The sequence below is a fragment of the Oryctolagus cuniculus genome, chromosome 2 (assembly GCF_051225735.1).
Source record: "Oryctolagus cuniculus isolate XC-2025 breed Fujian yellow rabbit chromosome 2, ASM5122573v1, whole genome shotgun sequence".
Classification (NCBI taxonomy): Eukaryota; Metazoa; Chordata; class Mammalia; order Lagomorpha; family Leporidae; genus Oryctolagus; species Oryctolagus cuniculus.
In genome coordinates this window covers 34,978,411-34,997,412 of record NC_142868.1, presented here as the reverse complement: position 1 = coordinate 34,997,412, position 19,002 = coordinate 34,978,411, and the positions used below count along the sequence as shown (strand labels likewise).

At 44.4% G+C, this 19,002-nt stretch overlaps 1 protein-coding gene across 16 annotated transcripts in view; it reads left to right on the top strand.

Annotated features, from left to right (window-relative positions):
• APBB2 (amyloid beta precursor protein binding family B member 2) overlaps positions 1-19,002 on the top strand; it is a 397,109-nt gene that overhangs the window by 121,753 nt on the left and 256,354 nt on the right. For 15 of the 16 annotated variants that reach the window (XR_016229875.1, XM_070068136.2, XM_089327105.1 and 12 more), the window contains one exon: positions 8,933-9,084. Coding sequence is in view for 4 of the 16 variants with exons in the window: in XM_089327107.1 (XP_089183233.1) it covers positions 8,933-9,084 (152 nt within the window). In the remaining 12 variants the exon portion in view is untranslated. Of the gene's footprint in view, positions 1-8,612; positions 8,728-8,932; positions 9,085-19,002 lie in introns of those variants that run through there. The other variant, XM_051830924.3, reaches the window with a different exon arrangement.

Genomic DNA, 19,002 nt, shown 5'->3' with positions numbered 1-19,002 from the left:
AGAACGTTCTGTTGGCTAGCTGTGTTGTAGAGCAGTGGAGGGCAGCCTGCATTGAGATCATCTCTGCCAAGCACTGGCTGGAAGATGCCACTGTTTGTGAGAGACCCCATTCTATGCAAAACCTTTTAAGAACAACATTGCCAAGCCGGCGCCGTGGCTCAATAGGCTAATCCTCCACCTTGCGGCGCCGGCACACCGGGTTCTAGTCCCGGTCGGGGCGCCGGATTCTGTCCCGGTTGCCCCTCTTCCAGGCCAGCTCTCTGCTATGGCCAGGGAGTGCAGTGGAGGATGGCCCAGGTGCTTGGGCCCTGCACCCCATGGGAGACCAGGAAAAGCACCTGGCTCCTGGCTCCTGCCATCGGATCAGCGCGGTGCGCCGGCTGCAGCGGCGGCCATTGGAGGGTGAACCAACGGCAAAAGGAAGACCTTTCTCTCTCTGTCTCTCTCTCTCACTGTCCACTCTGCCTGTCAAAAATTAAAAAAAAAAAAAAAAAAAAAGAACAACATTGCCAACATTTTTAAAGATACAAGTTTTTATAAGACATCGATATTACCTGTGCGAAAATGTGAAGAAATGTGTCTTTTAGGATGGTTGCAGTATGGGGTAAGAGCCCAGGGGACACCATGAGTGGTCCACGAGTTGTGGTCCAGTAGGTTGAACATGGAGTTGTCAAGAGGGAGACTGTGGTGCATGGTGCGTAGTACACCTCAGTGCACATTTGATGAGTGGATGGCTGGTGTGCTGGCTGAGTGGATGGGAGTTATCAGAATGCCCCTGGTAGCTGTGCTTGTTGTCACCAACAAAGTTAGTATGTAAGGGGTCTGGATGGAGAGTTTTTGAGCCTCTGGGTAGTCTAGGGGTCAGGCAGGAAGGAAGCCAAGAAGAAGCCGGGAAGGAGCTTCCAGAGCGGAAGGGGAGATCCACAGAGAACCGCGGCAGCCTGAGACCAGGGTGTGGGAGGCGAGATGCTGCAGTCTGCAGCGTGAAGAGGCAGAGGTATTACTGACGGCCACTCCTGCTTGCCACATTTCACAGAAGCACCGGAAGTCACAGAGCCTCCTGGGTGATTTCTGCCAGGGCATCAGGAAGGCTTCCTGAGGGGTAATATTTGGGCTGGGTGTGGATGGTTGAATAGGTGTGTCACAGTAGGTGTAAAAGTAGGGCAAGGGCAATAGCAGTCAGAAAGGCGTGACGTTGTAACAAGATCGAGCCCTCGGCGGTAACTTGCGATGGTCTGGACTTCACTGTGTCCATCCTCTTGTGAGGCAAGGTCTGGTGCTGATGAAGGAGCTTTCATTCCCTGAGATCAGAACCTGGTCTTTTCCTCGTCTCAAGCGGGCCAGCTGGAAGGTGATTCAGAGACCTGTAGACCTGTCCAGATGCTCCCGCTGTGTGCTAAGTAGACTACACTTAATATGATTTTCACAGCATCCTCTTAAATTGTACAAGTTATTACTGAATTTTGAGGCTTACGTTCTGTGTTAAAACTGTAATGCCTAGGATATATTACTAAGATGAGCAATTATGAGACACCCTTTGACTACGGAGGAAAAGAGACTGTTGGCTTGCCAAAGCTCACCTGGATCAGGGTGCTGGGAAAATACAGGGCAGGTAAGACCTGGGTTAAAACCCCAGGCCTTTAACTTCAAAACTGTAGAACAGTAATCACATTATTCAAAAGTGGGCATCGTAAGAATTCCTACTTCAGGATGGATTTGAGATCTATGGAAAGTGCTCACCCAGACACTTGCCCACTATCATAACAAAAATAGTCCAGTTTTTCACCTTACCCCCATATATAATTGGGGTAAATCAGTGGTTCTGGGCCATGGCAATGCATCAGTGTCATTTGGGGACAGTTAAAAAAAAAAATCCCAGACACCAGCTCATAGCCACTGTGTCAGAAGATGTGGGTTTTGTATTTTCTGTAGGAACCCCATGTTTGAGAACCCTTGCTCTGGACTGAGTAGCATTTTGGTCACTTCTACCTGGATATTTATTTTCTTCCTTGCTATCTAATACTCTGAACATTGGCTCTTAGTACTTGGAATATGCGGGTTTGCAGGGTGTCAGTCCTAGAGCCCTTCACTCCCTTATTTTCCTTTCTCTTTCTTCCCTCTTTGCTCATCCAATTCCCCTCCAGCCCATATTGAAAGTTTAGACAGCAAGGTTAACTGTGTCTCGATAGCCTGGTTCTCAGGCTTTTTTTTTTTTTTTTAAAAGGAATTAAATACAACAGATCTTTTAAAATAGAAACTTTGCTAAGGCAGACATTTGGCATGGAACTGAGTTTAGTTTCTAAAATAAATAATTCAACTTTTTTTGTTCTTAAAAAATGACTACAGGAAATGCTTCTAAAATAACTGATATTCCCCTTGTTAAAACTGAAGTTGTTATTGGATGGATTCCAGCATGTTGTCTTGTGGGAGAAAAAGGCATGGGGCAATATTCTCTATGCCAGCGCGCGCACACACACACACACACACACATAATTGTAAGCCCTCAACCCCACGAGTGCCTTTCACATGGTGGCAGTTATTTTGCATAATGTAAAATGTGACCTGGAGATTAAAGTAAGAAGTGAAATTTTACTGTATTTAAGCTGATTATAAGATGCATTTTAATATTGTTAATGGAGTCTTTGGTTAAAAAACTTATATTGCCCTAGATGTAGCATTGCTGTTTCTGTCTATATAAAATGCATGTATCTTAGATTCCATACATGTAAGGAATTACTGAAATGTTTGCTATAGCAGGGTAGATACTTGGTTTAGTGCTAGCTCTCCAGCACCTAGAATCTACCTAGCACATAGTGACTGCTCAGTAAAATGTAGTAAATGAGAGAACTAACAACTAGTACCAAGCATTTTATCACTTTTGCGGATAAACTTCTCTATAGGCTTGGTAAAAGTAGTGGTGTCTTTCTCTGGTATTCCAGTTAGATGCCATCTGCATACACATGTAGCCCCTGTGCCTCCTCACAGAGCACACTGCCCCTTAGGTGCGTGCACAAAAGAACTGTCCCTGTGGTTCATGGTTGCATCCACAGTGCTGTATCTGAGAGCATAGTAGTTTCTTCCTTTTTTTTTTAAGATTATTTATTTATTTATTTGAAAGGTAGAGTTACAGACAGTGAGAGGGAGAGACAGAGAGAAAGGTCTTCTGTCCATTGGTTCACTCCCCAATTGACCACAATGGCCGGAGCTGCGCCAATCTGAAGCCAGGAGCCAGGTGTTTCCTCCCAGTCTCCCATGAGGGTGCAGGGGCCCAAGGACTTGGGTCATCTTCTACTGCTATCCCAGGCCATAGCAGAGAGCTGGATTGGAAGAGGAGCAGCCGGGAATAGAACTGGTGCCCATATGGGATGCCGGCACTGCAGGTGGAGGGTTAACCTACTGCACCACGGCACTGGCTCCACATAGCAGTTTCTAAAAATATACTGTTGGATGAAGACATGGTGTTTTGTAGTTTTCATAATGCTTTCTTTAAAAAATATATTTATCTGGGGAGAGAGGTGGGGGGTGGGGGAGATACCTTATGAGTGGCAGGGACTCAACCACTTGAGCTGTCACCCACTGCTGCCTCCCAGGGTGTCTGTTGGCAGGGAACTGGAATCGAGAGTGGAACTGGGACTTGAACCCTGTACTTCAGTATGGGATTATGGTGTCCCAACCCAGTGTCTTAATTGCTGTACCAGCTGCCTACCCCTCTCCAATGCTTTCATTTGTGATCCCCACTGTTGATAACCCATGAGGCTGGCTGCATGTACCATCCCAGATACACATATGATGGAACAAAGGTTAAAGTTAACTCAGAAGGCCTAGAGTCATGAGTAGCAGAACTGGGACCACAACCTCTAAATCTGTTGATTTCTTCATCATCTGTCCCAGGACAGCCTTTAAAACATTAGCGAATGTTAATTCTCACTTTCTGCTGCTCACTTGAGACCATCAAGACTGGAGAGTGTGATAGGGAAAGTTATTATGTGAAGCTGCGTGCTCGCCATCAGCCACCAACTTTGTTGGCTGCCAGTTGGATTATTTGTAGTAGTTTGTTTTTGGTCACCTGTGATGGGTGCCTGTGATTGATTTTTTTGGAGGGAATTATTTTTTTTTAACAAGCCTTCATTTCAATTTATATTCTACTCTCCCAAGCATTTTAAGATGTAAATATATTAATACTGTGAATCTAATATTTTGAAATCAAAATTTTATAGCTGTGAGAGGAATATTTTCCAACATATTCTTTCCTGCCTGGTCTGCCTGGTCATTTTGAGATGGAAGTTTTGGCATCATTGAATTGGCTTGGCTGTTATTTATGGCTCAGGAAGGAGAAACCTTCCCTTTGATACTAGAATAGGAAAAAAAATACTGGCTAAACATTTAAATGTTAAGGTGCTGTGGTACAGTAGGTTAAGTCTCCACCTGTGGCACCGGCATTCCATATTGGCACCGGTTCATGTCCTGGCTGCTCTTCTGATCCAGCTTTCTGCTTATGACCTGGGAAGGCAGTGGAAGGTGGCCCAAGTGCTTGGGCTCTTGCACCTTTGTGGAAGACCCAGAAGAAGCTCCTGGTTTCGGATTGGCCCAGGTCCGGCTGTTGAGGCCATTTGAGGAGTGAACCAGCAGATGGAAGACTCTGTCTGTAACTCTGCCTCTCAAGTAAATAAATAAATCTTAAAAAGATTTAAATCTAAATTTAAAATCTTAAAATTCACAAATGATGGCAATATCTGGGTACACATTTTTAAAAAAATTTATATGAAAGAGTAACGGGGAGGAAGAAGCAGAGGCAGAAAGAGAGAGACGAGAGAGAGAGATAGGTATGGATGGATGGATGGTGGCTCTTCATCTCCTAGTTCAGTCCCAAAATGCCTGCAATGGCCATGGCTGGACCAGACCAAAGCCAGGAGCCAGCAACTCCCTCCAAGTCTCCCATGTAGGTGGCAGGAACCGTGTACTTGGGCCATTATCTCCTGCCTCCAAGGCATATTAGCAGGAAGCTGTGACATAAATGGATTCAGAACAGAGTCCCAGGCACTCTGATGTGGATGTGGGCATCCCAAGGAGTAGCTTAACCATCTGTGCCAAAACACCCGCCCCTGGGTGCACAATTCGCTAAAGCCATCTACTGAAGCCAAATCCAAACAGCACACAGTCAAGATTCTAAGTGAGAAAGGATTTCAGAATGTATGCATTTAATTCTGTTTTCAGTTCAGTCTTTTCTTGGGAAAGATAATTTGGAGGGACCGGCACTGTGGCGAAGTAAGTAAAGCTGCTGCCTACAGTACATATATCCTGTATGAGTGCCAGTTTGAGTCCTGGTTGCTCCACTTCCGATCCAGCTCTTTGCTATGGCCTGGGAAAGCAGTATAAGATGGCCCAAGTCCTTGGGCCTCTGTACCCCTCTTGGAGACCTGGAAGAAGCTCCTGGCTCCTGGCTTCGGATAGGCACAGCTCTAGCCGTGGTGGCCAACTGGGGAGAGAACCAGCAGATGGAAGACCTCTCTTTCTCTCTGTTTCTCCTTCTCTCTCTGTGTAATTCTTCACTTTCAAATACATAAATATTTAAAAAAATAATTTGGTGACTTAAGCAAGATTTTTTTCTAATATATGATTGGTAAGTCAGAGTTCATTTGAGCAGACTGATGAATTTAAACTTGCTATCATTATTGTACAAGTGCCTTTAAAGAGTTCCTGAAACAATACTTACCACAAGACTTCGGTTTTATTATTAAATACCAACGAGAATCTGATTCTTTTGCCTGCTGTGGACGTTAGCCCTTGGCACTGGGACTAGGGCACAGCAGGGAATGAATCAGGGACTACTCCGTGTCCCCTCTAGGACCTGGCCATGGAAGTGCATGATGGGGATTTTAGGAGCAGATTTGGGGGCAGGGGAAGAAAGCATTTTCTTTTTGATGCCAGCATCTCAGCTGAGGTGGGCAGGGTCGGTATGTTTGCTCGGGCTCCTCCAAAGCCGGACTCTCTCGTCCCTGGGCGCGGCTTCTTTCTCAGCATCCTCACAGTGCGTGCCTTTGTTGTCCTGCCACGCAGTGGGGAAGGGAGGCTGGGGTGAGTGAGCTCCGTCACAGCCTCTCCGTCTCCCAGCTTGTCATCGCCATCTGGCCTCTTCCCTCCCCTTGCTTGCCGGGCGTGGGTACTGCAGGTAGAGGCTGAGACAGAAAGAGAGGTGAGCACCATTTCAAAGAAGTGATTACAACAAAAAGAGGAAAAAAACCTGCTCATTCTCTAAGTTTGTGCAAAACATAAGCTACAAAGATTCAGCTTACTTTAGTCCCTTGTGACTCATGTTCTTAATTTTTGGTGCCATGAATGTTTTTCCCTTAAGACCTGGAAGAGGCCAGGATACCATGCCATAGAGCAGTTGTAACACGGGTGAGCGTGTCTCTTTCAGGTGTCTTGGCGCAGGTGTAGTTTCACCTTGTTGAAAACTTTTTGTCCCCGTTGTAGCAGCATGACTGTGCTGTTATCAACAGGGCTGGTACTAGGACCAAAAGACTTTGGGTGTGATAGGCAGTTTCTGTTCAGGACACCTGCTATGCGGGCACAATACAACCATTGTTCCTTAGATCAAACGTGTTTTACCGGAGCCATGTAATATTTAGCCTGGGGTTGGGTCCTCACTTTTTCTTTTTCCTGCATGCATTTCATTTTTGGTAGAACAACTTTCTGTCTGTCCTGGTTTTCTGCTGATAGGCATTTAACACGTGGTGTGATTCACACACACTTCATTCCCAAGTGTGTGTGCGAAGAGGTCATGGTGGTGGAAAAGCATGTGGTCAGTTGGCCAGCTGGGCTCCCCCTCCTGCTGCACTGTGTGTGTGGCTGGGGAAAGACATTCTTCCTCTCCAGGGGTGGCCTTTGGGAAGCTGCAGATTGCCAGGGTCGCCAGCTTTCAGATTCCAGCGTTGTGTTTTGTGCACTTTGGGATAGTAAGAACAGCAGCAATGGAGTGTGGGCCTGCTCCTGTGAAACTGTTATGTCATAAGAGGAGGAGATTTTAATTTAAAAATTTTAGGACAACCTGACATTAATTTTTTTTTTCGTTATTTGAGAGGCAGAGAGATGGAGCTCCCATCTGCTGGTTCACTCCCTAAATGCCCTCACTGGCTAGAGCCAGGCTGGAACACGATCCAGGTCTGTCATGTGGTGGTGGGAACGCAGTTACTAAAGCCATCACTGCCGCCTCCTGGGGTCTGTACTGGAGGGAAGCTGGAGCTGGGAGCTGGAGTCGGGAGCTGAACCCACGTGCACGTCTCACCTGCCAGGCTCACTGCACGTTTTCGGTGAAGCCACAGTCCTGTGGAGTGGCTGTGATGGAGAAACTTGGACGTGGTCATCTCTCCACTCAGCGGCACATTTGCAGAATTGCTAAGAAAGAGTTGTATTTTTAGGAAAGTGCTGTTCAGCCCTGGAAATGTCACTGGACATTTGGGTCTTGAAGTTCTAAATAAACAGATAAAGGAACACTTCTTAATGCATTAGCTTGTACTGTTCCATCAGAAGCAACTCACAGATGAGGCTAATGTGCCATAGGTGTCCCATTTCTGATTTATATTCTCAATAAACAAAAGTCACAGCCATTATTCTAAAACATTCGAATTCCACAGCATTGCATATTAGTTTTAGAAAACTTGGAAATACCAAAAAGGAAATGCTATGGTCTCTACGCAGGTGTCTTTAGATTATACACAAGGCTGGGATCATAGGATTTGAGTACATACATAACTTGATACCTCACTTCTTTCCTGCTGTGTTCCTTTTGAGGTGGTTTTTTTGAGACTGAGGTCTCCGCTGAGGGTCATAGTATCAATGTCAATGTCATAGTATGCTTGGCACGCTGATGACAGACTGTTTTGATTTATGGACATAGAATTTTGGACCCAGTGTGAGAGAATGACCCTGTTCTGTTCTCGCTTGAGTGGACTTTCAGTGGTTAGCATTTGTAGATGTTATAGTTATTACTGCAATTAGCAGGTGAAGACTTGTTCATCTGTTAGCTCTTGTTCACTAATTGCTTTCCTGTGATTCCTTCATTTGCGCTTTCTGGGCCCCCATTGGCAGCTGCAACATCAGTGAGCATCAGTTGTTCTGCCCTTTTTTCCTGAGTGCCCTGGTGGGTAGTGTGGGCCCGGGATTCCTGTTGCCCCGTTGTGTTATACAGTTGATAATATTTATGGTCACCTGTTGAATGTCAGTTTCTTATAGCCTCTCCTCCATTAGGAATGGAAAGATTCCCTTCTCGATTTTTTTTCTCCCGAATGCTCTGTTTTACCATTCACATCGCGTTGTAAATGCCTGCTCAATCCTCAGCCACATTAGGATCCTTTTATGGGCCCTGGTTCTCTTTCGGTGGTGCCCTTTGAAGTCTTAAAATGTTTTTATATTTGATTGAGATTAAATCTGGGTTTCATTTTACTCTCTGAAACATATTGAGCAAGTTAATTTTCTGTCCGAGTTCCTAAGGGGAACGATTCCAGCCCTCTGTGTCCCAAGAATTCAGGCTGAGCCCTGCCAGAGCATTCCTGTGGTTTTCCATGGGGCAGATCAGTGTGTTCATGAAATTTTAGTTGTAGCTTGTGTTTTCCATGGTTAATTAAAACATCTGGCTTTGAAATTTTCCACAAGCAGCGCAGAATCCTTCGGCCATACCTTTTCAATAACGATCGAGTGCTTGAGCTCTCCCTGCAAAAGAAATACCTTGTAAGCTGCCTTCGCTGGTCGTTAATGATTTTAAACATTTGGAAGATGTTGGAGGTTATCCTGCCAAATATATACCCGAGAGAGAGGAAGAGAGAGAGAGAGACAGAGGGAGAGAGAGAGAGGGAGGGAGGGAGGGAGAGAAAGGGGGCGGGGGAGGCTTGTGGACGTGAATTCTTACAATGGCTTCTGGCCTTTGCCCCTACAGGCTGGAGCTGCCGTGGGTGAGCCGCTGCGCGCTGTAGCCAAGCATGCAGTGGTTGGATCTGCCCAGTCGTGGAACAGAAACATCTGCTGGATGGAAAATCCATACAAGAAAGCTCCTGTGAAAAGCCGAGAGACGAACTCAAGCCACAGCAGGTTGGTATAGGATACGCGAGGCTGGAGAAGACGGGTTGGGTTGGGTTGGGTTGGGACACATTGTTCTTTCCAGAGGTTCTGAGATAGCCCCGGATAACGATTCCCCGTGTGAGAGGGGCAGACAGATACGGGCAGTCTCCTGTGTCGAGGTTGTCTTCCTCTGCGTCTCTCCCTTTCCCTCTCCTCTCATTCGCTTTCATCCTCTCCTCCCTGAGAAGAGAGGAAAATTGGAATCATGGGTATGGAGAAAGCCACAGGCAGAGCTCACCACCCCGCCACCTCAGGGTTCCGGGCTTTATCTTGGAGAGGAGGCAGTGTCTGGATTCCTGGCATTGTAGTGACTTTTGGGGATGGGTCCTCAAGGGTGCTTGTACACTGGGAGGGGCGGGGCCAGGACCCTGCCACTGCTGCTGGGGCCTTCTGAGACATGGGCTCTGCAAGGTTTTGTGTACTCTTTTTTTTTTTTTTTTTTAAATGTATTTTATTTCTGTGAAAGAGTTACAAAGAGAGGTAGAGACAGAGAGGTCTTCCATCTGTTGCTTTACTCCCCAAATGGCCGCAGTGGCTAGAGCTGAGCCAATCCAAAGCCAGGAGCCAAGAGCTTCTTCTCGGTTTCCCATGAGGATGCAGGGGCCCAAAGACTTGGGCCATCTTCTGCTGCTTTCCCAGGCACGTTAGTATGGAGCCAGATTGGAAGTGGAGCAGCCGGGACTTGAACCGGCATGCATATGGGATGGCACTGCAGGCAGTGGCTTTAACCCGCTGCGCCACAGCACCAGCCCCCATACTCTTTATCTCCCCAAAACACCTTCAATTTCAGTAGTGTGTACATTTGTTCTTAAAGATATTCATGTGGGACGGGGAAGAGAAAAGTCCTGAAAATCATAGGTATTTAAATAAATGCAAAATAGCCTCAGTGTGCACTGGGGAAAATGCAGCAGCGTAAACAACCCCATCTGTGATAGTAAGGTGGAAAATAAGTTATTCTGAGAAAGTGCAGGCGCTGCCCACGATTCGTGCTGGAATAGTAACAGCGTGCGACATAACAGTTAGTAAACACTCACCAGAAAGGAGCAAGCCACCAGCCTGGGAGGACCTGGACGTGCTGGCTGTTTGCTGACTTGGCCCTTCAAGCCTTATTCACCCACTTAGAAGTCACCCAGGGTTTCCCCAGGTGGGGAGCCTTGCTGCATTTTCAGCCTCTGTAGTTAAAGGAGGTGACTTTGCTGACCCTCAGCCATGGGACGCGAGCCTGGCCAGTGAGGGGCAGCAGCCAGGCTGTAGAGAGGCTGCAGGACTCTCGAGGTGACTTTCAGAGAGAGGCTTTTCCTTTTGGTGACTCTGTTAACCCGGAGCCACCAGTGGCGCTAGGGAAAGCCTTTCTGGGTATGAAGTCAGTGCAGAAGAGACCAGATCCAAGAGGCGAAGGCAGGGAGTCTGGGAGAGGGGACGTACATACACAGAAACACGCCCAGATGTGCAAGCAGGCATGCTTGCATGTGCACAAGTGAAGAACTTCACTTCATTCAACCTAGAACCAGCGTTTCCTGTTTGACTTCCTGGGCTCTTACTGAGTTACATCGTAGGTCACATCCACCTGAGACATCCTGTTGGACAGATGTGAGGTCTGGGGCGGAGTTCCTGTTCTCTCCAGGTAGGTGCTCAGGTGCCTGATGAACAGCGTGGGCATGTGTCACTGGGCTAAGAACCACGAGATGGAACTCTGGATCCTGCTTGTGGTAGAGCCACTGGCAGAGGAAGCTATTGTTTAATGAGAACAAATAGGATTGAGTCTAAAAGAAAGGAAGGCTTCCCAGAGCCTGTAGTTCAAGTCACTGGCGGATGAGGGAGCTAGCAGCAGCATGCAGCCCGCGGCAGAATCTTGCTATTGACTGTAAATTCAGTTGTTTCAGGAGTGGCCTGAGGAGTGGTTATCAGAAAGAGGTCCCGAGCTTAATTTACCAACACGGGGTAACAGCTGCTGCTCTCACAAAAACTCCAGCTGGCTTTCCGTTCCAGCCATCTTTCAGTGGTGTGAGAGCTCAAGTCTTTTTAGTGTTGAATAATATTTCACTGTATGGTTCCTTCACAGTGTGTTGATTGACCTATTGAAGGGCATCTCGATGATATCCAGTCGAGATGGGCAGTTACGAGTAAGGCTGCTGGAACATTCGTGTGCAGGTTTTTGTGTGATATGTGGTTTTAACTCATTTGAATTTCTTACCGTGAAGTATGATGTTAGCCATAGTGGTTCTGTAGATAGATGTTCTTTAGCAAGTTGAGGAAGTTCTCCTGTATTCCTGCTTTGCTAAGAGGTTTCATCATGAACGGGCGTTGGATTTTGTCAGATGCTTTTTCTGGAACTATTGATGTGATTGTATTATTTTTTCTTTAGCTCATTCACTTGATGGATTTATGAATTAATTTTATTGAATGTTGAACCTGCCTTTTGATAGGGATTGTATTGAATCTCTGGATCAGTATTAACAGTTTGGATCCATGAACATGGGATATGTTTGCATTTTTCTTTTAGTCTTCAATTTCTTTCAACAGTAGTTCCCCCTACCCCAGAGTATAAGTCTCATACCAATGTGCTAATTATGCTAATTTTTTTCCCATTTTGATGCCCGTCTAAATGGAGTTGTTGTTTAATTTCATTTTCAGATTATTCATTGCTAGCATACAGAAATACAATTGGTATTTGTATATTGATCTTGTTTCCTGCAACCTTGGTGAACTTGTTTGTCAGGACTAATAAGTTTTTTTTTTATTATGTATGTGATTTAATTAGAATTTTCTGTATAGTAGGCTTTGTTATCTACAAATAGAGATAGCTTTATTTCTTGCCCAAGCTGGATGTTACTGTCATTTTTTTGTGGTGATTTGAAAATTTGTAATATGAGAAATCCAAAATTATTTGTTTTGGACTTTCTGGTGGAATCATTCTGTTATGTAGCTTTGGGTAAGGATAAAAGATGATAGTTGTGAAACTTTCCTTCTCATAATTGATCTAATTATTCTAATAATTGATCTAATTGATTCTAATTATTTTAGCCATTTTTATATCTTCTTTGGGAAATGCCTATTCAAATCTTTGGCTCATCTTTATAGAAGTATCTCCCTCTCTCTCTACTCTAGCTATAGGCTCTTTATTGCTTCTATGATTTGCAAGTATTTCCTTAAAATCTCTGGTTTGTCTTTAATGGTATCTTTTCTTCCCTACAACAAAATAAATGGTAGGAATATGGGATACATTGTATGTCTGTAACTTAACAGTGTCCTTTGAAGATCAAGTTTTCAATGGTAATGAAGTTTAATTTTTCAGTTTATTCTTTTTAAGTTCATGATGTTGATGTTTCTAAAAACTTCTTTGTAATCTGAGTTCACAAGGATTTTCTCTGAGGTTTCTTCTAGAAGTTTTGTTGGTTTAGCTCTTCCATTTTGGTCTTTGATCCATTTGGGTTAATTTTTGTGGAGTGAAGTTTGGGTTTACATTCATTTTATTTTCTTATTTTTTGCATATGGAGCCCAAATTATCCTTTATCCATGAACTTGTTTTGGTACTTTGTAGAAAATCAGTTGATTATAAATGTAAGGATTTAATTCAGAGCGCCCATTCTTTTTTTTTGTTTAAGATTTATGTATTTGAAACGCAGAGTTTTAGAGAGGGAGAGACAGAATTCTTTCTTTTTTAAAAAAGATTTGTATATTTATTTGAAAGGCAGAGTTACAGAGAGAGAGAGGGGGGTAGGAGACAGAGAGAAAGATCTTCATCCACTGGTTCATTCCCCAAATGGCTGCAATGGCAAGAGCTAGGCCAATCTGAAGCCAGGAGCCAGGAGCAGCTTCTAGGTCTCCCACAAGGGTGCAGGGCCCAAGTATTTGGGCCATTTTCCATTGCTTTCTCAGGCTATTAGCAGGACCCTGGATCAGAAGTGGAGCAGCCAGGACTTGAACCAGTCCCCATATGGGATGTTGGCACCACAGACAGCTGCTTTACCTGCTGCACCACAGCACTGGCCCCTGGACTCCCAATTCTGTTCCTTTATTTGTATGCCTTTCCTCCTGCCAGCACCACACTGTACTTGGGTTTTTGCAATGAAACTTTCAATGAAAAATATTTGTTCAGAATTGAACTTATATTGCCATAGGAAATATTGTTGTCCTTGCTACTTTTCCTTCCTATTCCATTTGAATCACTCTTAAAAGTACTAGTCTCTGGTGAGTTCTCTTTAGGATAATTATGGGAATCTGAAATGGTAGAAGACAATATGAAATCAGCTTAGATGTACTTTCTAGATTACATATTTATCGCTGAAAATCTAAGTGATGTTTGTTTTTTTATATATGGAGTAAGCAATTTTATACCCATTCTCCATTTGAATAAAACAGATTAAATTTTTCATTACTTCTGTTTTAATCATCACCAATAACTATTGACTGAAGAATTTACAAGTGTGGTATAGTATTTTAAGGATTTTCATTAGTGGTGGTATAAATTGGGTCTCATTCAGAAAGAAATTTTACAAAACTGTTTTTTTACTAAATCAACAATCTGTGAATCACAATGTCTTGAGGTTGGTAACATAATATGGTTCTGTGTTTTTTATGAAAATTAGGCATTTTTCTTAGAAAATCAAAATGCTGGCTGTGTTTTTGTACCTAACTATTTGATTTTTGTCTTTTTATTAGTATGATTCTCAGTAGACTGCTGTGAAGACATTAGGATAATTATATTAGAAATGTGAGGACCAACATTTATCTTTAGTAACAACTGAATAAAAATGACGAAGGCATGAAGATTGAAAAGGAAACTTTAAAAAAAGTCACCGCTGTATTGTGATGTTTGGATTCTAGTTGACCATTTTCTCTTGTTTTCTAGTGAAATTATAATTTGGTTTGAGGCATGATTTATTTTTATTGTGAATAAAAACAACACCTAAGTTTGGTCCCAGTGAAATTCAGGGACAGTTCCCTTTCCTGGCACGGAGCTCAAAGCTGACTTCTGCTCCTGGGCTTCAATTGGGGATTACAACCCCACTTTCAGATGTGGAGGCCAGGCCGGTGCTGTGGCTCACTAGGCTAATCATCCACCTAGCGGCGCTGGCACACCGGGTTCTAGTCCCGGTCAGGGCGCCGGATTCTGTCCCGGTTGCTCCTCTTCCAGGCCAGCTCTCTGCTGTGGCCCGGGAGTGCAGTGGAGGATGGCCCAGGTGCTTGGGCCCTGCACCCCATGGGAGACCAGGAGAAGCACCTGGCTCCTGCCATCGGATCAGCGCGGTGCGCCGGCCGCAGCAGCCATTGGAGGGTGAACCAACGGCAAAGGAAGACCTTTCTCTCTGTCTCTCTCTCTCACCGTCCACTCTGCCTGTCAAAAAAAAAAAAGGATGTGGAGGCCTTTTCCTGCAGTTCCATTAGCCCTGCCTCCTGGAGGCTTCCCTCTGGAGAGCCTGGTATCCAGGATGGCTTATCTGCTTCCTGCTTTCCTTGGAATCTTCTCCTTTCAACCTGGGAAGCCCAGCTTGAGGGGGACTGACTCATTTGTCACCTGGCTCCCTTCCTCTCCCAGGCAGGCCTTTGGCTAACTGTATCACTTCATAAAAATGCGTCTTGAGAGTCAATGGTTGTTTATAGCCCTTGTCCCTTCCATTGAGGAACGGTGTCTTGTTTAGTTTTGTTCTGTTTTCATTTTCTCCATACTATTAGTTGAGCTCCATGACTTAAAGTAGGGTTAACTATATGATCGTTACGTATACTGAAAATAGAGCATGGTACAGGTTAAGAGTGGGAATCGGGGCGGGGGGGGGAGGAGGTGAGGGGGGGAAATCCTACTATGCTCCTAAATCTGTATACTTGAAATTTATGAAACTTGTATAACTTGAATAAAATTTTAAAAATGCACCCATAGAGCAACATAGATAAAAACTTAAAGACAAAAACTTCTTTTTGTCTTTCTTTTAAGAGAAAAAGCATGGCTCTAGATCTCTGGAGGTGGCTCAGGAATCTTTTATCCCATTCAGTCCTTCTAAACTTCCTTCCTTTCTTTCTCCTTATAAACATCTTTACCACCTATTCTGAGAATGATGCTCTCAGTATAGAATAAGGTTCTAGGAAAATATGGTCTTGTTTTTCTTTGGTAATTGAGACAAAACATGCTCGGTGAAGGTAACTCTTTTTTTTTTTTTTTTTAAGATTTATTTTATTTATTTGAAAGACAGAGTTACAAAGAGAAGTAGAGACAGAGAGAGAGGTCTTCCATCCGCTGGTTCACTCCCCAGATGGCTGCAATGGCCAGAGCTGCGCCAATCCGAAGGCAGGAGCCAGGAGCTTCTTCCGGGTCTCCCACACGGATGCAGGGGCCCAAGGACTTGGGCTATCTTCTACTGTTCTCCCAGGCCATAGCAGAGAGCTGGATTGGAAGAGGAGCAGCTGGGACTAGAACCGGTGTCCATATGGGATGCTTGGCGCCACAGCGTCGGCCCCAAGGGTAACTCTTAATTGATCTGTACTTTGACTAGAGTCTTTTGCTGCCCAAAGAGTTTGCAGTGATTGAACTACTCACATTTGAGTTGTGGTTCAATTACATTTGTGAAGGATTTGGACTATGTAGATGAAACAAAATCAGATCAACTTAATCACATTCACTGAGCCAATACAAGAATAAAGAGTATCTGGAGCTTGATTTCATTAGCAGAAACCACATTTTCATGCAAATCCATAGTAATGAAGATGTTTATGGTAAATACATTTATAGCATTTGGAATGTTACATCTTTGGATATTTTCCTTCTCTTTGCTTTTTTATGTTAAATAATTTGTGAAGTATGTTTCCTTGTAAAACCCTGAAAGATACCATATGTGAGTGACATATAATCAATTATTATTTATTTTAATATGATTACTGATACAAGAACAGGCAGTACTTTCTCAATCTCATACTGATCTGTGATGAATAAAACATTTAATTGGATTATGCGGCCCAAATAAATGTACATTCATGACGTGATAACTATTGAAGACTTCCGAAATTTCCAAACTGATCATTATCTATCCAGATAATGATGGTCAGCTCCATTCATAAGTAAAAATAGTCAATTAGATGTTTTTACATAGATGGTATCCGAACCAATAATTTATAAAAGATGAATATCTTTTATAGAACATCTGTGTAGCTTGTAATAGAAAACTGTTCTGTACAATTTGCTAGTGGACCTGGTTCAGGACTGAACGAAAATCGTTTCCACTATAATCATCACACAACTGAGGCCCTTTGAAGATGGACTTTAGAATCTCAGTAACTGTTGCATGCCTGGTTTCCTAAGGGTAATGCTGAGTCGTCCTCCCTCCCTCCCCTCCCTCCCCTTCTCCCTTCCCCCTTCCTCTCCTCCCCTCCCCTCCCTCCCTCCCTCCCTCTCTTCCTATTTATTCTAAAGGCAGAGTTTCGGGGGGAGAGAGAGAGAGAGAGAGACAGAGAGAGCAAGTGAACTTGTGCCAATGATTGATCGTCCATCTGCTGGTTCACTCCCCAAATGCCTGCAATGGCCAGGGCTGGTTCAGGCCAAAGCCAGGAGGTGGGAACTCCATTCAGGACTCCCACGTGGGTGGCAGTACTTGGGTCGTCATGTACTGCCTTCCCAGGTGTGTTAGAAGGGAGCTGGAGTGGAAGCAGAGCAGTTGGGACTGCAACCGGTGCTCTGCTAGGAGATGCTGGCATTGGCTTAACCCCTTGCGCCGCAACCCTCCTCCCCGCCCCCCGCCTTGGTGACTGTAAAGTGGAATGGACAGTGACCACTGGCCTTGAGCAGGTGTTACCGTAGGAGTGATAAGGCATGCTGAGTTAGTGTGATTTGCTTCAGAGCAGTTCGGTTGAATTCCACGTGAACTTGTCAGAGGTACCCTGTGTGGAAGGCTGCTGTGGGCGCTGCCGGAGGGAATAGCAGGAAACGCCACTTGTTAGGGCAGACAGGCAGACTTTGGGCTGTAAGCCCTTCTGCAGGGCGCTGAGGTTTTACTGAGCACGCCCCGTGTGCTCAGTACTTAAGCACTTTGTCAGTTTTTGGGGGGAAGACTTGATCAACAAGCTCAAGACATTGAGTCTTACCTGGTTAGATAGGAAACTCAGGTTTAGAGACAGACATCAGATGATTTTGTCCAAATCTTACCTGTACTAACTGAAAGTTGAATGTAGAACCCCCCCCACCCCCAACCTCCACTAATGCTTGAGTAAATAAAAGTACTACCCACAAAGTGGTTGACTGGTAGTGAACTCTCTCCCCTTGGGTCTCTGTGTGTCTTTCCATATTACCATAACTGATGCCATCATGAAAGCCCAGAGTAGTATGTGAAGAAAAGGCTTTGGAATTCCCAGGGTAACAGTGGTTGGTGTGAGTGTAGGTCAGTCTGCAGAAGTAGCATTTTGTTATTTGATAAATAAGTCAGTGGTAAGATGTTGTCATCGGATGGGAGCTGTCAGGCATTTTTGCCTGAGAAGAACACCTCATCAGACTCTCAGCAGTGGAAATGAAAGCGTAGGGCATGTTCGGGAAATTGTAGCCAAGGTACCTGGCCCTGCCACCCTCTCCCTCAGCCTGCCCTGAGTTCCCCAGCGATGCTTTGGTCCTCGGGGAACTCAGATGCTCCCAATGGCTTCTTAGACAAGGAAGGAAGAAGGCCAGTTATGCTGCCAGTAACATATGCAGCAAAGGGACTGTTCTTTGAGATTAAGTTATCTTCTAAGATAGACACAGTGGGAGAGCCATTTGGCAATGCGTTTCAAAACTTAGAATCACCAGTGATTTCATAAATATGTTCACTGGACACTATGCCAAGGTATTTGTACAAGTTATATTGTGCTTGTAAAGAATGAAGTAGCTTGTTACGGGTGCTGGATTGGAATGATCTATGATGTGTAAGTACACATGTGTACACATATACATGTATGTACATGATGAAAAATGTAGACTTGTATGATTGCCATTCCCTTTTGTATACAGTTTTAAAAAAGTATATGTGCTACAGTATACATTTTTTCTTAAAAAAGGTATAGTATAGCTGTTAGGTTTTTTTTCTTCCTTTTCTGAGAAATATTTTTTGTTGTTTTTTGTATTATTTCAATTTTCTATCAGTGTTCATTTATTGATTTTCTTTCCTCTAAAAAAAAAATGAGGGATGAATATTATTGGAGTGCCTGGGCTCACATCCTGACTCCACTCAGTTCCAGCTTCCTGCTGCTGCTCACTCCGGGAAGCAGGATTGGCTCCCAGCCCACCCGCATGGGAGACCTGATGTGAGTTCCTGGCTCCCAGTGTTGACTTGGCCCAGCTTCAGCCAGTGTAGGCATTTGAGTAGTGAACCAGCGGATGGGACTCTCTCTCCAGTGGATCATGGACCAACTGCTTCATTACATTTTAATATAGTTTATAAAATCCTACTAAATGCAGATCTTTTCCTAATGTTCACTTGTTGGTTTTTCTCGTTCCCTTTGAGTACCAAGGAAGTATGTAATGTGGGCGGAGGAGAGGCAAAGTAGGTTTTAAGGCAGCAAACATTCCCTTGAAAGCTTGTTAGTTAGACAGGAAAAGGACGTCTACCAGTTGGGAGTTGGAGGACAAAGAATCCCATCTTGCTGAAGTGTGTCTGAAGGTGTGCCTTGATGCTCCATTTGTTTGCTTTGAAAGGAGCCCTGGCTTGAACTGTATTTGCTTTTCAGACCCAAGGCTGGAGGTAGCCGTGGAATTCTTCAAAATCTGATTGCTAATCAGGAAAGCTGTTTGCTAAGAAAGGCCTGCCTGTCTGGACTTGAAGAAATGGCTGATGCACAGATAAAGTCTCTGTGACTTTTAAGTATCTTATGATTTCTGTGTTTAGATTTTGCTTTTCTCTTAATTAAAACACCTAGACAAAGGTCACAGGTCAAAGG